Source organism: Scatophagus argus, chromosome 21 (genome assembly GCF_020382885.2).
Source record: "Scatophagus argus isolate fScaArg1 chromosome 21, fScaArg1.pri, whole genome shotgun sequence".
In the NCBI taxonomy this organism is placed as follows: Eukaryota; Metazoa; Chordata; class Actinopteri; family Scatophagidae; genus Scatophagus; species Scatophagus argus.
Window position 1 is genome coordinate 5,983,496 of NC_058513.1, and position 22,295 is coordinate 6,005,790.

Consider the following 22,295-nt stretch of genomic DNA (forward strand, 5'->3'; position numbering starts at 1 on the left):
CATGCAAAGATCTGCTTGTAATTTAACTTTGAAAATCAGCATACACACTTGGAGTCGGGTTTGTTAGATCAGTTATATTTCTGAATGGTTACAAATCAACACCAGATTAAGTAAACACACGTTGTCCTGACAATATAAATGCAGTCCTTGCAGTCTAATAAGAAGAGAATGAAATTACAGCGTGAACCTACCGGTACTTCCCTTCTATCCATCTCATGACCAACACGTTATGGTCTACATGAAGCGACTCAAAGCAGCTGAATTTGCGCAATGCAAAATCATACAAGAGCACATTATTTCAATATGACTGATCATGGATGAGAAGAAACATCAGGTAAAAGTGACCGTGGGCCCTCGAGCTCTGAAGTGTTACGACATCCCATTGCAGGGCGATGCACACACATCCTGCATATTCAGGCTCGAGTGTGTGTGTGGTGCTCACAGTCTGATGCACACAGCACCTCTGCCTTGAGTTTGTGGACAGTGGTAAGATGACTGTGATTGTGTGACTGTCCTAGAAAAGTTTTTCTTTTCCCTTACTACAGAATTTTTTCAAACAAGTGATGTCAAAACAGCAACAAATGATCAATGATCCTATTAGTAACAAGTAAATATAAAGTGAAGTCTTTACACTGGACCAGTTCGTTTTGATTTATATATTGTAGCAGGCTGTGATTTACATGAGTAATGTCTTTGCATTCCCATTTCTGTCTCAGCACTCTGTGACAAATTTTCCTCAGCAAAAAGTGTCAGAGTACGTGAAATGCATGTGTAAAAATCCAGCAAATGTGCAGCTGTGTGTTTATCACAACACTCTGACAATACCTGCCATACTTCAGCAAACTCTACTCTACATTTTCCAAATGTATCAATACCTGGAAACAACTGTAATCTTTTGATCCACACATTTCCATAACTGGGTCTAAAACTGGTACATTGTTTTATTGTTGGTTAACAGACTTGTGAAAATACATTCAAGTTAATGCAAAGCAACATGCTGCAGGAGGTCCCACACCGAGACCGTCTATGTTAGCTCCACTCCAGGTTACAGTCAATTTCATTTGTAGCACATGAACCCAAAGGTTAACTCATGTGTGTATTTCAAAGTTTTTACCATTTCTATTTTCTATAAAAATATAAGTCACAAGCATAAGTAGTAGAAAAATAAAACTTAAAGGGATTCTGGACAATCTTTGTTGTGCCTTCATAAAATATACAAACCTGGAGTTTAGACAGTTTAAGTGATTGTTTGAATCCCTTATTCAAGTGTAAAGAGTCCCTGTAGGTTTCGTCGGTGAAGAGATTAATGTCAGCACAGTGCGTGTCTGTGTCCCAGTGTTGGTACTGGCCGTGCTTGATCAGTGCTGGTCGCTGCACTTCTTCTCCAGCGCAGAGTTCAGCCTCTCACTGGCACGGCTGCAGGATTTGAGAGCTTCACTGTTCCTGCAGGTACAGATAGACACACAAAAATGTGGCAAATACTGTGACATTTCATTCAGCAGGTTACAAAGTGTCTCACACTACATTTATGCTTTTATTCACACTGACTGACAAGAATGCCAAAAGTTGTGCCGTATAAAAGATGATCTTACTTGGACATGACGGTGTGAAGCAGTGAAGCGTGGTGCTGGGGAAAGTATTCCTGCTGCACGGCATGCTCCAAACACAACAGCTGACCTGGGACCAGTGACACCTTTATCTTCTTCCCCTCCCCCTGTAGGACAGAACAGAAAAGAAGAAACCTCCACCTTCATTGCAGTGTTCTGTATATCATTGAATACAAAGTAGACCCACAGAGGCAACACCACATAATTAAAGTTTATTTATGTGGAACTTTTATGTCATCCTTTGCTGTTAAGAAAATGAAACAATCCCGGTGCCCATTAGTTCTGTGTCATATTCAGTGTTGGAGGTTCTGGTACCTTGAGGAGTCCCAACAGGACCAGCAGTGTGGAGAGGAAACAGTATGAATGGAGGGCTGAAGCAGAGAGGAGCTTCTTCAACATGGCATCTGGGAGGGCAGGGGGGGGGCACAATTAAGTGAGACAGCAGAGTAGACTCTCGTAGTTAAGTTATCCCAGAGTACATAAAGGATTAGGATGAAGAACAGCATTTAAACCACCAGAAGATCATTTCACACAACACTTTATGTTCAGTATTCACCGATTGTTTCAAGGACTGCTGTCTTGGTCTCTGGTTCCTCGCTGTACAGAGCAGCGATTTTCAGAAGGGCATCAGCTGCTTTGTGCGGGTCAGATGCATCCACCTGATGAGGAGGGGGAAGGGTTTGAGTTCATTACAACCTCTTTAGAGTGCTGAGCTATGTGTGTGTAAACATACAGAAGAACGGTTACACGAGACTGTGGGACATGTTCTCTCATTTTAAAATCCTACCTGTTGCTGCAGCTCTGTCCTCATCTCTCCCAGCTGAACAAGCTTCTCTGCAGAGGGGCAGCTGAGGAAAGACTTGATCTCTGCCTGTGGGAGGACAACAAGGTCACGATCAGAAACACAGCAGACTCATGTGTATATTATATATACCGGTATATATTTTTTTTTTGGTTAAGTCATTCAGTGTGTTCGATCAGCATGAAGCTCAGTGCAAAGCCGCTTACCAAAGGCCTTACTCTTGAAACATGAAATATTCAACCTTTATGTTTTATTAAACCAAAATGGTTTACAAAATGTACATTTTTGCACAATATAACTGGACTAGAAAAGATCATTTCTTCAGAAATTAGACAATACTCCAAATACAACAGTAGGAGGAGGGAAACTTGAAGCTGATCTGGGTGTGATTGTCTGCTAAATAAATAATGAAATGTATCTAACATGTATATTATGTCATCTTACTGGGCTCTGAAGTTTTTCAGGACTGTCCTCTTTTCTCATTATTCCATTTTCCTTCACAGTTTCACCATCCTCCTCACAGTCTTCATTACAGTCGTCACTTGCATCATCATCACCACTGTTTTCATGGTCCTCATCATCGTCATCATCCTCCTCCTCCTCCTCCTCAGGTTCTCCCTCATCATCACTGTGGTTGCGTGAAACAAACAAACACAATTATATTTCTCAATAAATGTCACCCTGAGTGTTAAATTAACAAGCTGATCACAGATACATGGTTTTATTTGTAATGAAGGAAGCAGACAGGGGCTTCAAGCAGGATTTGTTTGGTTATGTGAAGCCACACACACACACACACACACACACACACACACATTACCTGAGTGATGCCAGCATGTCTCCTTTGTCTACGTTCTCCATGGCATCTCTCAAAGCCTCACAACCCTCCTCTCCCAGACAGTTACCTGTTTAAGTCAGTCATTTTTCATTTTCATTATTTAGCCAACTTCAGCAGATTTAAAAATTTTTGAATTCTTTTCTTTGAAAAAACATGTTTCTAATTTTATCACTTTTACAGGATTTTCACCGCCAAGGGAACCACTTTATGTTACAGTTATTTCTGCAGAGATTGCGATACCAGTTCAGCAATTGGTGTGCTTACCATTCAGATCCAATTTCTCCATCTGAGCTTTGTCCGTGACAGCCCGTGCCACAACCAGCGCTGCTGCCTCTGTGATCTCTCCAAATGACAGATTGAGCTCCTGAAGACAAAAGACTGAACGCTGTCATCAGGCTGTTGACGGAGAAGACATGGATAGACAGAAAAGTGTAAAATTTGGTGGTGAGCTGACCTTGAGGATAGGCAGTCCCTCTCTGAGGACTCCAGCGAGGGCGATGGCTCCCTCAGAGCGGACCAGGCAGTCGCCGAAGTTGACCACCTGTACATTCCTCAGGTGTCTCAGAGCCTGCAGGGTGGCCGACAGGAGAAAACTCATGTGCAAAAACTGTGGTCTAAACATTTCCCTGCTCCACTTATAGGAATGTGTGACAACACCTCACCTGCGCCATGGCCAGCGTTCCCTTCTTGGTGAAGGTGTTGTCGTTGAAGTTGAGGACACGGAGTTCCGGGTTGTGTCGCATGGCTGAAGCTAACGCCATCACACCTGTGTAGTTGATACCGTTCTGGGGCATGTGGACTTCTTCCAGGCTGCCCATCAGCTTACATGGAGAAACAGAGACGAGTTGAAGTTTGAAGGTGGCATTTGAAGTACCAAGCACCTGCAGCCTATGGATGCATCTTTATTTTTTATTTATAATATTTTATTTTGTCTGACAGGCAGTTCAAAACACAAAGAGTTTATACGTACAATGAGAGAGAACAGAGCAAAGCTTTAAATCCTCATATCCGAAAAGCTGGAACTAAGGAATGTTGGGATATTTTGCTTGATAAATTACTTGAAGGAAATATCAGCACTATTTGAAATTAACAGATGTTGTATCAGCTAGTGTTTCATGTTTTCATTTAGGGAAATATTAATTACGCATATTCAAACATATAATGTAAAGAAGGTTTTGAGGAAGTTTTGACTATGACAAGTGCTGACAACTGTAATTACTACATCATATAGAAATATTACTGACACTTTAACATCACCAGAAGGGAAAAAAAAAACTTGATTTGGTCGTTGAGTATTAGTCCATGTATTAAAAACCTGTCAATCAATGTGGGGCCGAGTCTTGTCTACCTGGAAGGCCTTGGCCAGAGCGCAGGCTCCTTCATTTTCCAGGCGGTTCCTCCCTGCGATGAATACTCTCAGTCTGAGCGGAGCTCCGTGCGCCGTTGATTGCCTGTGGCACTCGATCAGAGCTTCAGCCAGTATCTACACAAACCATACAGCACTGTTACAATCTGCACTGCGATGCAAACATGTATTAGAACCTGTCCCCTGTGGTTTATTATATTCTTGTAAAGTTCCTCCTTTTTATAAATTTTGGTCTGTTTGCGCATGAGAAAAAATATTCCCTGTCTGTGAGCTCACCTTTCCTCCTCCAACCCCCATACCACAGTTGTTGAGCTTTAGCTCCCTCAAGGTGTGGCAGGAAGGGCTCTTCAGCAGCTGCTCGATGCCCTTCACACCGTCCGGCCCGAAGGCGTTATCACTCAGGTCCAGCTCAGTCAACCTGGCCCCTGCACTCATTAAAGCACTGCCCAGAGACCTCTGATGAAAGAAAAACAACATTACAAAAATAGAAAACACACAATACACATTTAACAGATATATAAAATCACTGAAATACATGAGGCATTCCAAAAGAAATATATAAATGTATTGAAAATTTCATAAACATATGCTTGACCATATGAGAATGAACTGTTACTTTTTGAATGTGAACCACTCAGCAAGTGTCTACAATTCTCACCAGGGCTGGTGGGATTTCAGAGCGCAGCCTCCCAGTGAACATGTCGCTCCAATAGCATCTCTGAAAGACACAAAGAGCAGTTGGAATAAAAACAAAATGGTGCCAGAAGGAGTGCTGCATCCCCTGTACAAACAGGTGGATAGTATTGGTACTGTAATGCTTTTATTGTACTGCAACTGAGGACCACCTGGAGAAGGTCTTTGCTCTCAAGAGCCTTGGAGATTGCCTGGGCTGCATCAACCCCAAAAGTGTTCCCCTCAAGGCGCAAAGCTCTCAGACACTGGCACTGCTCTATCTCACGTATCAGACCCTCCACTGAAAGCACAGAGCACAAGGTTGTCAGGTATGAGGAAAATACAGGAACTGGTCCTCTTGTCAACAGTACACTGGGGAAACGAGACTAAGATCCTCTCTGTTGCCCTGATCGGCATCTTACCTGATGCTGCGTTGTCCAACTTCAGTCCCAAGCCTTTAAAGCTCAATTCTCCATCCTCAACATGGGTCTTCGAAAGAGCATCCGCAAGCTGAGCAATGTCATCCGAGGCCATAATGACTCTATGAAAACATCCACCAGTCATGGGAGGGAAAAAGAGAAGGATTACCACACACAACCAAAACGGAAAAATGTTGTTCAAGGACAGTACATTACAACATCAGTATATGAACTATGAACAGCAGTCAGGGCAGGTATTTAGCTTGCTAGCTAGTGGAGGTACGCAACATAAGACACGCTGACCGTACTAGTTGAACTAAACGTGATGTGACTGGGCATAAATGTGTATTCTCTTGTCTCTCAGTCATTGGTTCAATCACTCCGCTTCCAATGTAGCACTGTATCTTACCACAAAGAGTAATTTCCACAGGAACGATAATGATAGCGAACACACGCCACTCTTCCGTACAGCGCGCCGGTTGCTAAACCATGTGACGTCATTCTACTCCGGTTTCTTTTTCGTTGATTCCGACGACGTCAGTTAAAATTGATCCACAGGTGGTTTGCCGCCACCTGCTGGTACTATCCGAACTCAGTCACAAAAGTTTTAATTAAAAAAAAATAGAAGAAATTGAAATTAATGCATTTTAAACGACTGCAAAATACCAAATTTTATCTTATATTGTTGTTTGCATTTTCCTGACAAACTTATTTTCTTCTAAAAAAAAAAAAAGTTTCAGTATATTTTAATTCTGAGTTAGCTTTTATCACAAGGAATTGCTTGTGTTAAACTCAAATAAAATGCATTATATGACAACTTGCTCCACGGGGCACAGTGGGCAGTGGACACAGCAGAGGGGAGAAAAGAGTTTAGAAAGTAGAGTTTTCTTGCAGATTGGTAGCTTCTCTCAGCACTCTCTCAGTCACAATAAAATTTGTGAGGTCAGACAGAGGATGTTAATGTCATAGAAAAGTTAGAAATATCAGAAATGATAAAGCCCAATAATGTCGCAAAATGTTGAGCCCATGATAGCCTGTCATATACATTTACAAGCCCTTCATTACATTACTGGCATGGAGAGACCAGTATGTGTAATATGACAAATTGCTACTCTTGAGTTTGTCTGTGCTGTTTTGTGTGTACACCTTGTGCCACCTGAAAGGTGTTCATGGCAGTACTAGTTAAGTGGCACATTATAGTATAGCCGTACTTACCAATAGGTTTTAAGGTGTTAATTTAGGTGTAATTTACTAAATAGCAGGCTTATAGTTTAAAATGTATTAAACGTTTATTTCTACAGCCCATCCATTCATCCATTCATTTTCTATACCGCTTATCCATCAGGGTTGCGGGGTTTTCTACAGCCCATTTCTTTAAAAAAGATGCTTTACATGATAATAAAAACAATATTATAATTCAAATAATAAAATAAAGAGACTGTGAATGCTCAAATCATTCTACAATTCGACAATTAAATCTAAGCAAAACGTGTGTATCTGACACGTGAACTACTAGTTATTATGCAGATTAAGATTATACTTTAAAAAAAATTCACAAAATATGAGTATATTAAATGGGTAAAATGAGTTTTTCCAACGCTGACACGGCTTTGCTGCCCTCTTGTGGCCATACTTCTGGAAACTTGTTGCGATACTGCTCTAACCGAAACAGTTAGCATTTAGCCAGCTAGCTAACATTAGCCAGTTAGTATCCATCACCAGTCGTAGCGCAGACAAACTCGTGCTCCGTCCACATACCAATGACAGGAACACTAAACTCACAAATATGCGCCTGGATATTGACTGATACGTGCATGGGTGGCTGTTCATATATTTATCGCCAACGCTCTGTGAAGCCATTTCTGATCTGAAAAGCACACCAACTTAAGTCACGGTGAGTTGCCGTGCTAAGTGAGTGCTTTGGCTATTAGCTGAAGCTCCACTAGTAAATTAAGTTAGCTAACTTACCTGTTAGCTATTCAACACTGGGCTTATATGCGTTGTAACTACACGTCAGTTTATCACTCAGTCTCCGTAAACAGCAAATTAAACGATACAATGCGTTTAACTTCGAAAGGAGCTTTAAGCTAACTTTGTTTTTCTTAATTTCTTAACGGTAAGCTAAGCCAAGTCAGTGATTAGCATGTTTGTTGAGTGAGCGAGTAGCGCTAGCTGTCTTATCCTAACTCCCGGTAGGTAAACTCAACTAAATCCATTAGCAGCTAAACCTATGCAAGATGTATATTTTACATGCATCGCTGACAGTGTAGTGTTTACTTGGGGTTAACAGTCTGTAAGTCTGCAAATCACACACCAACGTTAGCTAACGTTTTCGTTTCCCGTAATTGTTATGGCTAAAGTGTAACATTTTAATGTAATGTTCCGGTATCGCCTGCCAAAATTTCCGTAATTTATGTAACTATTTCCTGGTGTGGTGTGTCAGATGAACAAAATGTTTCTGTAAGACGGTTTACGGTTATCTCAGGTTAGTGTTTCACCGTTAATGTTAGCTCTCCGCTCTGTTTATTTACGCAAGTCCGACGGTCGCTTAGCGTGTTTTAGTGGCAGGCCCCGGTTTGTCTAGGACGGCTGCAAGTAGTTTTGCGAACGTCTTCTAAAAATAATTGTATAACACAACCGTTTCTGCCAGGATACAAATGGTGTGGAGATTTAAGCTGTTGCAAGTCAACCTTGTCTTTAACGTCACCCTCAGGCTATGGATCCCGAACGACAGAAACGAAGAGAGGAAATTCAGAAAGCAATGAGCTTTATCCAGTAAGTGAACATACAATATTGGCTGTATTTACTGTACACCTGACTAGCTGTATCGGTGCAAACCACTTGAAGATGGAGACAATAACGGTCCTTTTATTTCTTGTCCACAGGTCATCATTGCCTTTCCCAGAGCCAGAGAGTTATGAGGTTTGCATTGATCCTTATTCATCATTTTTTCCATCAACAGTGTGCTCCTAAAGTAATCACTCACAGATGTAACTATAAACCATGGACACATTTTCTTTCTATTATATTCTGGACCTACATGTAAATTTGGGCTTAGATATTATACTTTATCTTGTCCTAAGTCTTTTTCTCTCATGCTTCTTGTTTCGTATTTTTCTTCTCCTGATGTTTCTTTCTTCCTGTAATTTTTTTTTTAACCCTCTCCTTCCTTCTGTCTTTCCCCTCGTTATTCAATCTGTCTTTGACCTCACTCTACATGTTCCCTTTAGGCATTTCTAACCCAGTTGGTGTGTAACTTGCTGAACGAGGGCAATTCCTGCTTTCGAGATGGGGACTGGCGCCAGGCGAGCCAGCAGTATGGGGAGGGGATCAGTGTTGCCCGCTACGCTCAGGCTGAGGCCCTCGTTATCCCCCATGAGCTGCTGGAGAGCCTCTATGTCAACAGGGCTGCTGCCTACTACCAGACGGTGAGAAAGAACTGATATACCCTTAGATACACTAAGATGCACGGTATAGAATCAGTTATACTAATTGTGCATCAGGCAGCAAAGTAAACAATTTTTAAAATTTTTGTGTCACATGTAGTTGTTAAGTAGTCACTCTACCACACATTTTGTCTGCGCACCACGTTGGATTTATGTTGTATTGGTTTCTTCATTAAAGGTCCCAACTTTAATAGTCATTTTTACATTTAAAGTTTAACAGCATAAATTCCATAGTACAGCATCACATTTTCTAAGAATTTGGAATACCTCCTATTCATTATTGTGTTTGTAATGCACAGTAATATTTAAATTCATTACTTCTTTGTCTGGGTCACAGCAAGGGGCCAAAACCTTTTGTGATAGCATGCTGTTAATGGAAATTTAATAATTATGAGACACAGTATGATTGATAGCACTGGGGTGAAATACATGGTGGACAAGACCTTATTTGTGGTTGTTATATCAAGGTGTCATTGGCAGACTGTTCTGTGTGGATTGTTTTGAAAGCTGCATCTCGCACTTTCATGAGCAGGAAAGTGTCGTAGGTCCGGTTCACACTTCACTCTGAAGCCTCTCTTGCTCTTATTGTGCATATTCTTTTCTGCCTCAGAGGGAGTATGAGCGCGGTGTTCAGGACTGTGAGAGCGCACTGTGCGTTTCAGAAGGCAGCCGCAGGGCTCTGTACCGCAAAGCGCTCTGTCTCAGAGAGCTGGGACGACTAAGAGAGGCTTACGAGTGTGGAACCAAATGTCTCCTCACAGCGCCACACGTATGTCATCAACACTGAGAATATTAATGCAAAAAATTACATTTTCTCTATAGAATTTTTAAAGCCAATTTCAAAATTAAAGATTACCACTTTTTCTCCAGGAAATTACTTAGTTAACATAGTAGGTGTTTTAGCAGAAATTTGCTAGATAATAATAATGAATTTCAGTGTCAGTGTGTGTATTGAGTCGGGCATATGGTCTATTTGATGACTTCATGTTCCTCATTATAGTTTCTTCAGCATAGTAAGTAGGACCTTGTTTTTGTGATTCACATTCCAGGACAGGCAGGTGAGTGACCTGGCACAGGATCTGGCCAATAAATTGGGCTTGAAGGGCCGTAAAGCTTACGTCAGCCCACAGACAGAGTCCACAGCCACAGAAGGAGAGGGTCATGGGGATACTTCCCCTCCCACCGGAGAGGTAGGTGCTGTTGTCCCTGGGTGAAGTTATGTGCTTGGTGGCTGACTGAGAGGGTAATCCTGTCTATCTTTTTCCTGTTTGTCTTCAGCTGTCCTCCAATGGCCTGGAATCTCTCAGTGACATTAGGCCAGGTATGACAAACTCGCAAACCTTGAACATGTCCGCTCCTAACCAGACTCCTATCAGTTTCCAGTATTAATTTCTGTATCTCCTAATTCTTTTCAGTCTCCTCGGTGGACCTCTCTAGTGCACAGTGCATACCTGCTCCTTTGGCCACGCCCATTCCGGTCAGTGATGACCCGGCGACCCCCGTTGTGACCCCGTGCACTGACCTGTCGGAGAGCCCCAGCAGTCAAACCTTGCCTCCCATGCCATACTCTGTCCCTGTGTCAGAGCACATGGAGGAATGCAGCAGCAGCGTCATGAAGGACGAGCTAGACAGCCTGCTGGATTGCATCCCCAAGAAAGTTAGTGAGGTGAGTGACAGATGAGCGTGAAGTCAGCCACATCTGTGTGACCAGATATGTTTTTATTTATTTATAGGTTGATCTTTTGTTGTTGGTTGCTGTTGTTTGAATAAACTTAGAAATACATTTTGGAGCATCTTTGAAACAGATAGAGTAGAAGGGACTTTAATTGACGGGCGGCACGGTGGTGCAGTGGTTAGCACTGTCGCCTCATAGCAAGAGGGTTCCAGGTTCGAATCCCGGTCTGGGCCCTTCTATGTGGAGTTTGCATGTTCTCTCTGTGCCTGCGTGGGTTTTCTCCGGGTTCTCCGGCTTCCTCCCACAATACCAAAAACATGCATATTAGGTTAATTGGCTACTCTAAAATTGCCCCTAGGTGTGAGTGTGAGAGTGTGTGGTTGTCTGTCTTTGTGTGTTGGCCCTGCGATTGACTGGCGACCAGTCCAGGGTGTACCCCGCCTCTCGCCCGTAGTCAGCTGGGATAGGCTCCAGCTCCCCCGCGACCCTGACGGATAAGCGGTATAGAAAATGGATGGATGGATGGACTTTAATTGGTGGGACTTCCACATGAGCTAATGCTTGCCCCTGTCTGTTTCCTGGTCCAGAATCCAGTCCAGGGTGCTATCCCCACCAACCTCCCCAACACGGCAGTGGGCCTCCGGCCTCCGTACTCCCCGAGCCTTCCGGCTCCATCACCTCAGCTTTCCCCAGCTTTCTTCAACTCCTCCATCAGTGATATGCCCCCGCTGGAGCCTTACTCGCCGCTGGGTCAGCGGGACCAGAGCTCCACCCAGGCGCAGGACGCACTGGGAGGCTTCCCCACTGGAGCCACAGATGGAGATGGGAAGACAGGAGTTGCCGCTGGCGGGCTGGACTCTTTGTCTGAGTACACTCTCCCTGGTGAGCAAAGGGATTATGTCTTAATGTATTTTTACTTAAGACATACTGTTGGCCTTTTTAAATTTAAGTCACTAGGAATTTTAAGAAGAAATTACACATGGCATACTCATGTTTTTACCATGATGGTTCACACTCCCAATATAAGTAAAGGGACACCAGAGAGTGTTATTTGTGAGTTGATACCAGAATTGTACTGGAAATAGTATTTTTAACTTAAATGGTGCACATTTAACAGTTTTCTGTTCAAGTGTATGTCCAGTCTCTATGACTTTCAGCTCTGGCCACAGTACAGTTGATCAGCATGTAACTGAGTGCTGATTTAAACACATACAAGATCATTACTACTTGCCGTGTTGGATCATTTTGACCCAGTGCAGTGTAGCTTACTCTTGCTTAGTTGCCAGAGCACAGTTTCTCAAGACTTGGCTTTAACCTGAGATGTGCATAAGCAGCAGACATTGTGACTCAGCACTATTACAGTACAGTGTCTGACATCACTGTCCTTGTGCCTTGGTCTTCAGGGGGACGAGTGTGTCACAGCTTCATCCCTGGAATGCGCAACCACAGTGCTGCACATGCAGTGAGTAACACACATACAGTGCACCGTCTCTTGCAGTACAGACTGCTTTCACATTATTAATTGTTGTTACATTGTTGATTTTTATGATTTTTTACAGAATTTTCAGATTATTCCAAAAAGTAGTCTTTGTGTTTGACACATCTCTGCGTTCCATTTTTCCCCCCCAGAATGGTCCAGCAGGAACCAACCTGTCTCTGCTCTCCAGGAATCCTCTGGCAGCCACACATGAGTTTCGGCAGGCCTGTCATGCGTGTTACAGCAGAATAGGTTGGTTCAAGTTACAGGATTGCCATCTCCTTTGGCACACCAGCTGTCTTATGTCATGTGTATTATCTAATCACTGTTTATAAATGTGTCTCATTTTCCCAAGGTCCATAAAAATTGTAGCTCTTACTTGTTTCAAGGGTGATTTCTCTTTCTTCCTCTTGCTCCCAGGTCCTCGAGTGATGGACTACAAGTATCAGCCAGAGGCAGCACATCGCTGCAAGAGGGATGTGCTGCTGTGCCGCCTCAAAAACTCAGATGACCCCACTTGGAAGAGGATCCGGCCACGGCCTGCACGTAACAACTTCCTGGGGGCATTTGTACTCTGTAAAGGTACTAATATATTAGGAATGAAATACTTGACTGTATATTGAAGAGGGCAAAGTTTGTTTGAGAAACGGCTCCAACAGCTACATGGAAATATGGCAAAAAAAGTACTTATAATTTGTTTAACATTCACTGTCTTTTGGTCCTGCAGAGGTGCAAGAGCGTCAGGAATGCCAGTATGGGGAGAACTGTACGTTTGCTTACTGCCAGGAGGAGATTGATGTGTGGACCCAGGAGAGGAAGGGGGCGCTGAGCCGAGAGCTGCTGTTCGATCCACTGGGCAGCACAGAGAGACGGGCTCTCAGCGTCACCAGACTGCTGCAGCTCCACATGGGCATGTTCATGTTCCTCTGTGAGGTGCGCTGCACTTGGTGTTTCTCTTGTTCTTTTCGGTCCCTTCAAACCTGCACGTTTAGAGTGTTTGCGTCTCTTTTCTCTTTCAACAGGAATGTTTTGACAGTAAGCCTCGCATCATCAGCAAACGCAGCAAAGAAAATTTAGCCGTCTGCTCAAACCTCACAGCTCGACACCCGTTTGACGACAACAAGTGAGTGGAGGAGGAGGAGGAGTTTTTGTGTCTTCGTTTTTCTATGAATGTCTTCAGTGGCTAGGTTTATTAATACTGGGATTGAATACAGAGGGGATAAATACACTTAAGATGTAATATAACTTTGTCTGTTGTCTTACTGATGAATATTTATGCACATTTTATCCACTGCAGGTGCCTGGTGCACGTGGTGAGGTCAGCCAATGTGCGCTACAGTAAGGTGCGTCCTCTGCACCCTCTCTGCCAGTTTGACGTGTGTCGCCACGAGGTTCGCTATGGCTGCCAGCGTGAGGACAGCTGCTCCTTTGCTCACTCTGTCATAGAGCTCAAATGTTGGGTCCTGCAGCAGGATACAGGTAGGTAGAAAACACACAGACACACACATGTGCAATGATGAGTCATTGAAGGGTTTTTGTGGAGCTGTTCCCTAATATTTCCTCCAGGTATCACCCATGAAGAGATGGTACAGGAGTCCAAGAGACACTGGCAGAGGCTGGAGCAGAATGCACAGAAGCAGCAAAAGGTGAGACGGGAAAGGTCACTGAGACCGCACCAATTAAGTGTGGCAGTTCTCCTTGTACTGCGGTTGTTGTCACTGCAGATTTCCTATGTTAGCCCTGGTCGGGTAAGACGAGCCACATTCAGTATGTCCACTTGATACTCATGGCAGTCAGGGATTTCTTTTCACCTGATAAGGGACCTCACTTGTAGAGCATAATGAGCATAGAAATTTGTGCACTAAGTCATGATCCAACACCCATGAAAATGGCCTATTTTGCCACTGTGGATTAAATGTACTTCTCTGTAGGTGTGTGCAAGACGCTAAACCAATCATGCCACGCCTGGGTCTTCAATATATTTACGGTTGTTTACACTTTTACAAGAACTGTAGATTAAGAGCATGAAGTTATTTGGTAAATGTTCAAATTTAGGTGTAATTTATTGGTGAGTTGTTTCACTGTGAGCTCACAGTTTCACACACAGACTTCTTTTTCCTCGACCATTTAGGTCACAATTGTAACAATTGTTTAATCTGTTTTATCAGGATTGACTTCTCATTCCTCTCTTTCTTTGTGTCTTTCAGCCTATCCACATTCCCCATCCGAGCAGCAGCATACCTGCAGCAGGCGTCGGGGGCGGGGGCGGAGGAGTAGGGGGAGACGGCATTGGTGGAGGTGGCGTGAGCCCAGTGGGGGGGTTAGGAGCAGGGGCTGGAAGAGGGCGTCCTCTTAACCTGAAAATGAAGTTTGTGTGCGGCCAGTGCTGGAGAGAAGGACAGGTCAACGAGCCCGACAAGAACCTCAAGTACTGCACTGCCAAAGCACGGCACAGGTGAGGCCTGTCTCACACCAGGGAACTCTTGGCTGTTGTTCAGTTGCTGCCTCCTTGCTGCTCTTGCTTGTTTTCTTTGTTTGAATTCATGTGTCTCTTCAGCTGGACGAAGGAGCGTCGGGTCCTGCTGGTGAAATCATTTGAGAAGAAGAAATGGGTTGTTGTTCGCCCTCTGCCCTTCTCTCGCACCTATCCACAGCAATATGACGTGAGTTCCTCCTTTCTGCCGTGGTTCTTAGGCACTCCTCTCTTCTCCACCCCTGCGCCTCTCTCACATGCAGAGTACAGCTGACTCTGTTTTTGCCCTGGGGGGAGAGGTGTTGTTGTTTGAAATCTCCTTACCCTGCCTTTTATTAGTCTGTTGCCACTAGCGTGGCTTTGACAGGGATTAACACATCCAATTCACGAGACAAAGTTCATTTTAAGGTGTTTTAAACAATCGATATATTTAACCCAACCCTGACTGGCGAAAGGACTTGCAACACTATTACTTATGCCCTGTAACTTAAATAAACAACTAATTAGACCCAAGAGGAACAGTTGTTTCCATCTGTTGGTATCACTGTGTAACTTTTGCCTGTCTCATTTAGATGTGCGTGCACGTGATGAAGCAGAAGAAGTGCCACTATATTGGAAATTGCTCATTTGCTCACAGTCTGGAGGAGAGGGACGTCTGGACGTACATGAAGAACAACAGCTGTAAGCTCCAATTTTAATTTAATTGGGGTTTTGTGTTGATAATTTTATTTCTGTTATATCAGTTGGCCTGCCTGTTAATTTCTAATCATTGCTTCTGCTTCAAGTGTCTTTTTTTGGCCACCAACAAAATAAATGTTGTCCCATACTGCACTCATACTATGTAAACACACTGTATTGACTGTCACAGAGGTCGTCTTGTCTTTGTCTCATCTTTCTCACCTTTGCAGTGAGAGACATGCAGCAGATGTACGAACTGTGGCTGCAGCTAACCAATCAGAGCAGGCGCACAGATAGCTCTGCTGTGACCCCGCCCCCAGAGGACAAGCAGGTCACCATAACAGCAGATTACACAGAAGGCATGGTGAGTGATTATCTCACGGTTATCATTAGTCAAACCTGCCGCCCCTATTTTCAGTGATCTAGTGAATATGGCACATTAATTATCAGGGAAAGAAGATGTTGATTTTATTATTTTCTGCAGTATTCTGTGCTATAACTTCAGTGGTTAGTGGATTCTAACTATAGCTTGTTAGATAAGATAATCTGAAATTGCTGTGTCTGTGTGTATCGTTTCAGGGAGGCCAGCGGTTGTCAGATGGGGATGATCTCTGAGTGTCACTGTGTTAACGGAGGCAGCTGATCACCACTGAGCTGCACACAGAGGCAGACAGGGAGGCCTGCCATACCACCTACAACTTAACGGTCTGCCATCTTGCCGGTCTGACCTCCTCTAGCATCCGGTCAGCAGTATGAGAGCAGACTGACATACAACAAAATGGTTGACCTGACCCCTACGCATATACACACACACACAAACATTTTCACGCCACACATGATACACAAATCACAGGCACCAACTAATACAAAGAGGAAGCTTCCTAAGTGACAGCACTTGGCTTTTGCGTTGTGTTTAAATGTCATGCTGCAGTTACACACAGCACCTTTAGGTTCCCCTTCAGCAGATTATACCACAGGAATTCCACAGACAACTAGTTTTGCTGACTAAAATAATTAACTGTTATTCCTTAGTGCTCTTTGGATTGAGTACCTCTTTTTTTTTTTCTTTTTTTTTTTTCTCCCCTCGCAGCACTGAAACAATTCTTGGGTGGGCGCGCTGGTCGCAGCTCTTACATTTAGCTTGATGGTAGTTCAAAACTGAAGTGAAGCTTGGCATTCATACTCTTAAAAAGTTTTAAATCTGAACTTTGGAGTGCCAAAAAAGGCCAAGCCCTCAGTGCTGTTGATGGCTAACGAGGCGAAAGAAGAAACTACAAACTATGGACACTCCTTGTTAAGCTGCGTAACAACCAAATCCCACTCTCCTCCTTCATGGGAATATAGCGAGAGGGTCAAAATAATTATCTTGAGATTAATGATTTTGAGCATTTTTTTTCCAAGGGGAATTGTATTTCCTTGTTATATTGTCTGCCATATTGGTAGAACGCTATGAATGTAATGCCTGCATGGGCCTTTAAAACTAGGAAATTAGTCATTTAAAACGTTGCTGTGGTCGTGGAATGTATGCAAGTATATTTAAATGCCGAAAAACAAACTGGTGTAACATGAAAGCCCCCCCCCCACACACACAAGTTGATATAAATGGATATATGTAACCATACCAAGTGATCCTGCATGTGACGAGCACAGGTGCACACACACACCTGATAGCCAGGTGAATCAGAGCATGTCATTGTCAGCTCCTCTGAGGTTGACAATGCCGGATAAAAAGAAAATCTCAACACCTGGAGATGAAGTACACATGGCTAATGGCTCGAAGCCAAAGCAACCCAGGTGCTGTTCGCCATTACATATTTTAAGAAGTCGGTAAGCAGCTGACAAAGATGGCAGCAGAGAAGCGGCTGCCGCACACACACACACACACACACACAGATTCCTGGCTATCAGATCATTTCGGACTGCAGAGTCACTTTCAGAAATGATGACCTCACTTGGACTGAAGAATGGTGAACGTAGTGACCGTGCAGAAGACTTGAGTTGTGAAAAAAGATGAGTTTTGTAATGATGCAGGAAAAAAAAAATGTCCTGATGATAGATCATTTAAAGAATGGGAAGATTGGAGAAAATATCTCTTTAAGTAAATAAAGATTATTAAGAATGTATTTTTCTATAGTTTATTGTGGTAATATCTAAGATAATTTGAAAGTAAGGGCAAGTTTTCACTTCTTTAGTTGAACTGGGGTCATTATTTCACTGAAAACAAATCATGCCCCCACAGCGTTCACATGAAAACCTGTGGAACCTGTGTTCCCCATATGCACAGCTGACGGAGGCCCCTCAGATTAACATTCTCATTGTGGGAAACCTGCTAGCTTTAGACAGGGAAACAGTTCACACCCCACATTGTGCCTATAAACAACACTTCCACATGTAACACAAACATACATGCAAAAAACATGCACACACTCACACACACAGAGGCAGGATATCTGTTGCCATCTTATTCTAGCCTTTAATGTGGATGGAGACCCGATGGAGGTATGTCTATATTCAGATACATATGCACACATATTATACATATTTACAAATAATGCTATACTACTAATAATTGATAACTTAGCAGTTAAGCTTAATAAATATATAACCTGAAACCTGTATTAATTACATAGAAGAACTTCTTGTTATTGAGGTATTGCTATATGACATGTATCGCTGAACTAGATGACTATAGTGATTTTTTTTTCAAAAAAACAAAACAAAAAAAGATTCTTTTTATTTTTATTTTTTTTTTTTCTTCTGTGTGGGTTGTTCCAGATGGGTTTTGTATGAAGGGGGTCGCAGCAGAGACTGATTTCAAATTTCAGGCTGAATGTGTTGAAATGAATTACTGGAGGTTAAATCTTTACACTGAGAGCAGAGGGTTAGAAACCAAGTGGGTTGCTCAGTTTCAGGGTTTTTTGGGTTGTTTTTTTTTTCCTCAATCACAAGTGCAGCACTTAAACTGGTTGTACAGACTACTGAAGTGTTCCTGTTCTGCAGTGTGTGTGGAATAAAATTCAGTAGAGCCGCACTGTCCAGATCGACCTCAGTTCTGTACATAAAATCACAAGATGGATTTAATTGGCCACTGGACCAGTACTGAAGAACATTAACTGTCAACTGCAGCAAAGCGCCAAAATGTAAAGAAACAACATTTTAACCCGTAATAAAGTTCATCAAAATAAAGCACAGCCTCAGGTTAGACCTAAAATGCAGATCTGAGGTCAGTTTTGGGGCACGGTTGATGATGAGCCCTTGTCTGGAACAGCCCAGGTATTAGCTTCTTTGAGGGATCATATTACTATTACTTCTAGTATTATGATGAATATGATGACAATAATGATTACTATCTATTGACTATTTCTATTTCTTCTCTATATGCTATTGATATATGTATGTTAATTGCAATGTATAACTCTCTTTATATATGTATCCATGTATGAATATAATAATTGACAGTAAATATGCATCTGTGTATGCAGCAGTGCACAGCTCTGTCTGAGAGGCAGTGAGCAGAAAATGTCCAGCTTCTGACATTTCATGCAAGGCTCTTGAGTTTTGTTTTTTTTTTTCTTTAATCCTACAGGTGGTGATGTCAGTTACCAACTGCTGTAAGTTGTCCGTAGTACATTTTACACGGTACTTTAGTCCTTCTGTATATTAACCTTGTCCGAGCTCTTATTTGTCAGCTTTCGGACCGTCGGGCGCTGGCCAAAGGAGTTTACAAGTTTACAGTAATTATACTGTTAGCTGTTTCCCTTTTGCAGTGTTGATCCTGCTAGCAGAACTCACTGCTCACTGCCTGTGCTGTGCATTTTTGTTTAATTTGATTCACCGGGTAAAGACAGATCTGGAAACAAAAGCATACATAGTAGCCTATATACTCCCGTATAGCGCCTTATTTGATATACTACATCTATAAGATGATACATACCCCTATTGTATAATCCTGCTTACTATATACAGTATATGATACCGATACCTATTATAATACTTAGACACTTATAAGGTAATTTAGATAAGAGATGGTGGAGTTGGTTTTTTTTTCTCTTTTCTTTCTGTGGCTGAGGAAGAGTTTGCTGTGGTCAGCAGTGTGTTTCCCAATTTGTTTTTTCAGGGTGTTGCGAGGAGCCGCACACTCAAATGCTCTCTGTCACGCAGCTGTTGTCAGTTCAGGATATTTGCAAAGCAGCTGTGGTGGAAGCCTTGTAACATTAATGTTGGCTGAAAGAGGTGTTGCTGGTAAACAACTGAAAGTTGGAGTTGAATTTTAAAATTTGATTTGGCCACATTAAAAAGTAGATATGCGAAGCAGTTTTATAGCCACTGTGAGAAGTGGACAAAAAGTCCAGTTTGAATTCCTGCCTTTAAAGACATCTTGAAGTAAACTGTCATAGCCAAAATAAAGGAGGGCATTTGAGGGGAGGCTCCACTTCCCATTGTGGGAGAACAGCCAGCATTGATGATGGAACTGACACACAGAAAAAAAAGAAAAAAAACAACCTGTGGATACCTGTTCTGCATGTTCTGTGTGTGTTTAAGGCAGGTGAATCATGACACAAACTAAAAGGCTTCTGATACTGTATCTGTACACAACACATCTCATATAGTCATTTGACTACATTAGGTCAGATTTTCTCAAACAAACTTGGTTTTCATTTTGTCAGCCAAGCCAAATACGTCCGATTGCCAGTAAGGCTGAAAATATGAGGTAACCAGTCAGATTATTCCTGAAGTTTGCGAGGCAGAGGACTTTGACCCCGGCGTCGAAATCGCTGTACGACTCTTGTTACCATAAAGCAATCCAATTTGCACATTGATAACAGACGTCCTCGGATGTAGAAGAGATTTGGCATCACGTTGTTCCATTTTGTCTTCCTGGTAGCGCGACATAAATGCTTCACACCAATGGGAGCCATCCATTTTAAAATTAAAGTTCTAGTGCAACCAAGAAAGGGGGATCCTTTTACTTCAAAAGCCTCCTTTTTTAATAAGTTGATCTATCTCAGTTTCTTGAAAGACAAGGACAATCTTAACTGGACTAATTCCATCACTAATGTCCTTCAAAGGTTACCGTTATGTACTGTATACACACACCTTTGACATTTATTTGACAGTGTCCCAAGCTCCAGGCTCTCTCTCTGCATTTCATGCCATTATGATACGGTTATTATTCATGCTGCGTGTGAGCAAACAGACACAGCGACATTTTGGAAATCGTCACCGTCCATAGCAGTTTCCAACAAAGTCATTTAAAGGTGATCTTTACGTGTTCTCTGACAACGCTGGCTTTTGCGTCAGTTCTGGTTGTTACAAGCTGCTGCAGTTTAAAGGAACGACAGGGTTGTAATCTGTGAGAGTAGTTCACGTCACACACCCTGCCTGTCACAGATACGATTTGTGTCATTTGATTCCCAGCACAAACACACATCAACACATCCACATGAAAATCTTAGTCTATCGGTTTTCAGTCACTTAGAGTCACGTTGCTTATTTGAATTGTTTGCAACAACTCAGATGTTCGTTTTCAGTCAATTAGAAATTATCGGTCAATCAGTTTGAAATTATTGGTTATTTGAATTGTTTGCAACAACTTAGACGAAGAAACCAGGGTTGCAAGAAGTGGAAAAAACAAGGCCTCTTTTTGTACTGTATTTTTACATTTTGTTGTTTTATGCTTTGTTTTATCTTTTTGACTTTGTTTTCTCTTTTCTCCTCCCTGGTTGGAAGTTCATGAACACAAAAATGGACCAAATCTCTTGAAAGCATTTAATAAACAGACTGTTTTAGAAAAACGTGTCTCAGTTGTTTAGCAAAGCGCACAATGCACATCATAGTCAGGAGACCCTGAGTTTTGTTCATGAATGTTTACTGTTTTAAAACATATTTCATAATATAAACATATCGCATGGATATACAATATATGGAATATGTTTTCACGCAGAACCACAGGACTTTAGATTTAATGTCCCATTACTTTCACTGGAAGCACGTCAGCATGTTATTGTTTTAAGACATTCTTTAATAATCCATTCATTAAGACTTACAATAAAGTCATAGACATACTAAGAACCAAATCATAGATACCACCCTTGGTATTACACAAACCAGTGTTGTCAATGTCGACCTGGAGGTCAGTGGGTTCTTTTCACACGTCTTAAGAAAGCCTTTCACGTGTCAGCACACTAACCCACACTTCCACACACCTCTCCTCTCAGCCTCGCGCCGAACAAATGCTACGAAAGGTAAATGCAGGAGTTTCGTGACGTGACAGATTTTAATATCTGGTCTGTCAGTTCCACGGTGGGCCTGGGGGCTGGCTCAGTGCCGTGTCTCTGTCTCACTGAGCCGTGATGGGTGTAATTAGCTTGTGCTCACCCTACAGCCGCATGTCAAAGTAAGCGCACGTGTGTTACTTTTATACACGTGTAGGTTTGTTATGTACGCTTAAAAACAAATTATCCACGAGTCATTGGCTGACAATTTAATAAACTGCAACGCCATATGAGATTTAAGATGCTTGTTACTGAAGGTTACACATTTTTCTATACCCTCACATTATAGGCGTGTTTTAATCCACTGTGGAGTTGGAAGGTGTTCGTAACGCATCATTTTTTTATTGCGTTAATTACCCACTCTATTACGTAAAGTATTTTTTTAACCTTAGGTAATCTAGACGCGGTTCTAGATTGGCTATCAGAGCTGTGATGGATATTGTTATTGACCAATCGGCTCTCTTTTCGTCGATCTCTGGGGGGAGGAACGATACTGATCGGCTGTGCGGGAGTTGGGGGGCGGGATACGTTAAGTAACTTGTGTAGAGTTCATAGTTCGTGTGACCT

The 22,295-nt window shown here is 42.4% G+C and overlaps 2 protein-coding genes across 4 annotated transcripts; one reads left to right on the forward strand and one right to left on the reverse strand.

Annotated features, from left to right (window-relative positions):
• Positions 1–54: 54 nt before the first annotated feature.
• rangap1b (Ran GTPase activating protein 1b) lies at positions 55–7,691 on the reverse strand. Of its 2 annotated transcripts, none has more exons than XM_046377822.1 (16): positions 7,673–7,691; positions 5,708–5,826; positions 5,459–5,586; positions 5,272–5,331; positions 4,890–5,069; positions 4,596–4,730; positions 3,910–4,068; positions 3,702–3,815; positions 3,512–3,611; positions 3,230–3,314; positions 2,854–3,037; positions 2,395–2,478; positions 2,164–2,266; positions 1,923–2,011; positions 1,593–1,714; positions 55–1,443 (listed from the first exon to the last, which is right to left on the reverse strand). In XM_046377822.1, exons 2-16 carry the CDS (start codon positions 5,817–5,819, stop codon positions 1,359–1,361), a joined length of 1,740 nt encoding a protein of 579 aa, XP_046233778.1. In that variant the 5' UTR covers positions 5,820–5,826; positions 7,673–7,691; the 3' UTR covers positions 55–1,358. The 2 variants fall into 2 exon arrangements, with proteins under 2 accessions (XP_046233778.1, XP_046233777.1); XM_046377821.1 differs by lacking the exon at positions 7,673–7,691 and adding an exon at positions 6,114–6,243.
• zc3h7bb (zinc finger CCCH-type containing 7Bb) lies at positions 7,347–21,248 on the forward strand. 2 transcript variants are annotated; one of them, XM_046377813.1, is made up of 21 exons: positions 7,347–7,598; positions 8,418–8,479; positions 8,590–8,626; positions 8,935–9,132; positions 9,761–9,919; positions 10,200–10,340; positions 10,429–10,471; positions 10,566–10,816; positions 11,413–11,707; positions 12,229–12,287; positions 12,455–12,554; positions 12,723–12,884; positions 13,030–13,235; positions 13,325–13,425; positions 13,600–13,781; positions 13,869–13,948; positions 14,510–14,757; positions 14,860–14,965; positions 15,348–15,456; positions 15,684–15,817; positions 16,033–21,248. In XM_046377813.1, the coding sequence occupies exons 2-21, from the start codon at positions 8,421–8,423 to the stop codon at positions 16,066–16,068; spliced, it is 2,706 nt and encodes a 901-aa protein (XP_046233769.1). In that variant the 5' UTR covers positions 7,347–7,598; positions 8,418–8,420; the 3' UTR covers positions 16,069–21,248. The 2 variants fall into 2 exon arrangements, with proteins under 2 accessions (XP_046233769.1, XP_046233770.1); XM_046377814.1 differs by lacking the exon at positions 7,347–7,598 and adding an exon at positions 7,683–7,820.
• The last annotated feature ends 1,047 nt before the right edge of the window (positions 21,249–22,295 follow it).

Excerpts from the sequence above, each read along its gene's own strand:
- rangap1b (XM_046377822.1), bottom strand. The coding sequence starts at position 5,819 with ATGGCCTCGGATGACATTGCTCAGCTTGCGGATGCTCTTTCGAAGACC. Across the intron at positions 3,612-3,701 it reads AGGGACTGCCTATCCTCAAG|GAGCTCAATCTGTCATTTGG; the intron begins GTCAGCTCACCA and ends TTTTGTCTTCAG. Across the intron at positions 2,012-2,163 it reads AGCAGTCCTTGAAACAATCG|ATGCCATGTTGAAGAAGCTC; the intron begins GTGAATACTGAA and ends CTGCCCTCCCAG.
- zc3h7bb (XM_046377813.1), top strand. The coding sequence starts at position 8,421 with ATGGATCCCGAACGACAGAAACGAAGAGAGGAAATTCAGAAAGCAATG. Across the intron at positions 8,480-8,589 it reads AAAGCAATGAGCTTTATCCA|GTCATCATTGCCTTTCCCAG; the intron begins GTAAGTGAACAT and ends TCTTGTCCACAG. Across the intron at positions 10,472-10,565 it reads TCTCAGTGACATTAGGCCAG|TCTCCTCGGTGGACCTCTCT; the intron begins GTATGACAAACT and ends AATTCTTTTCAG.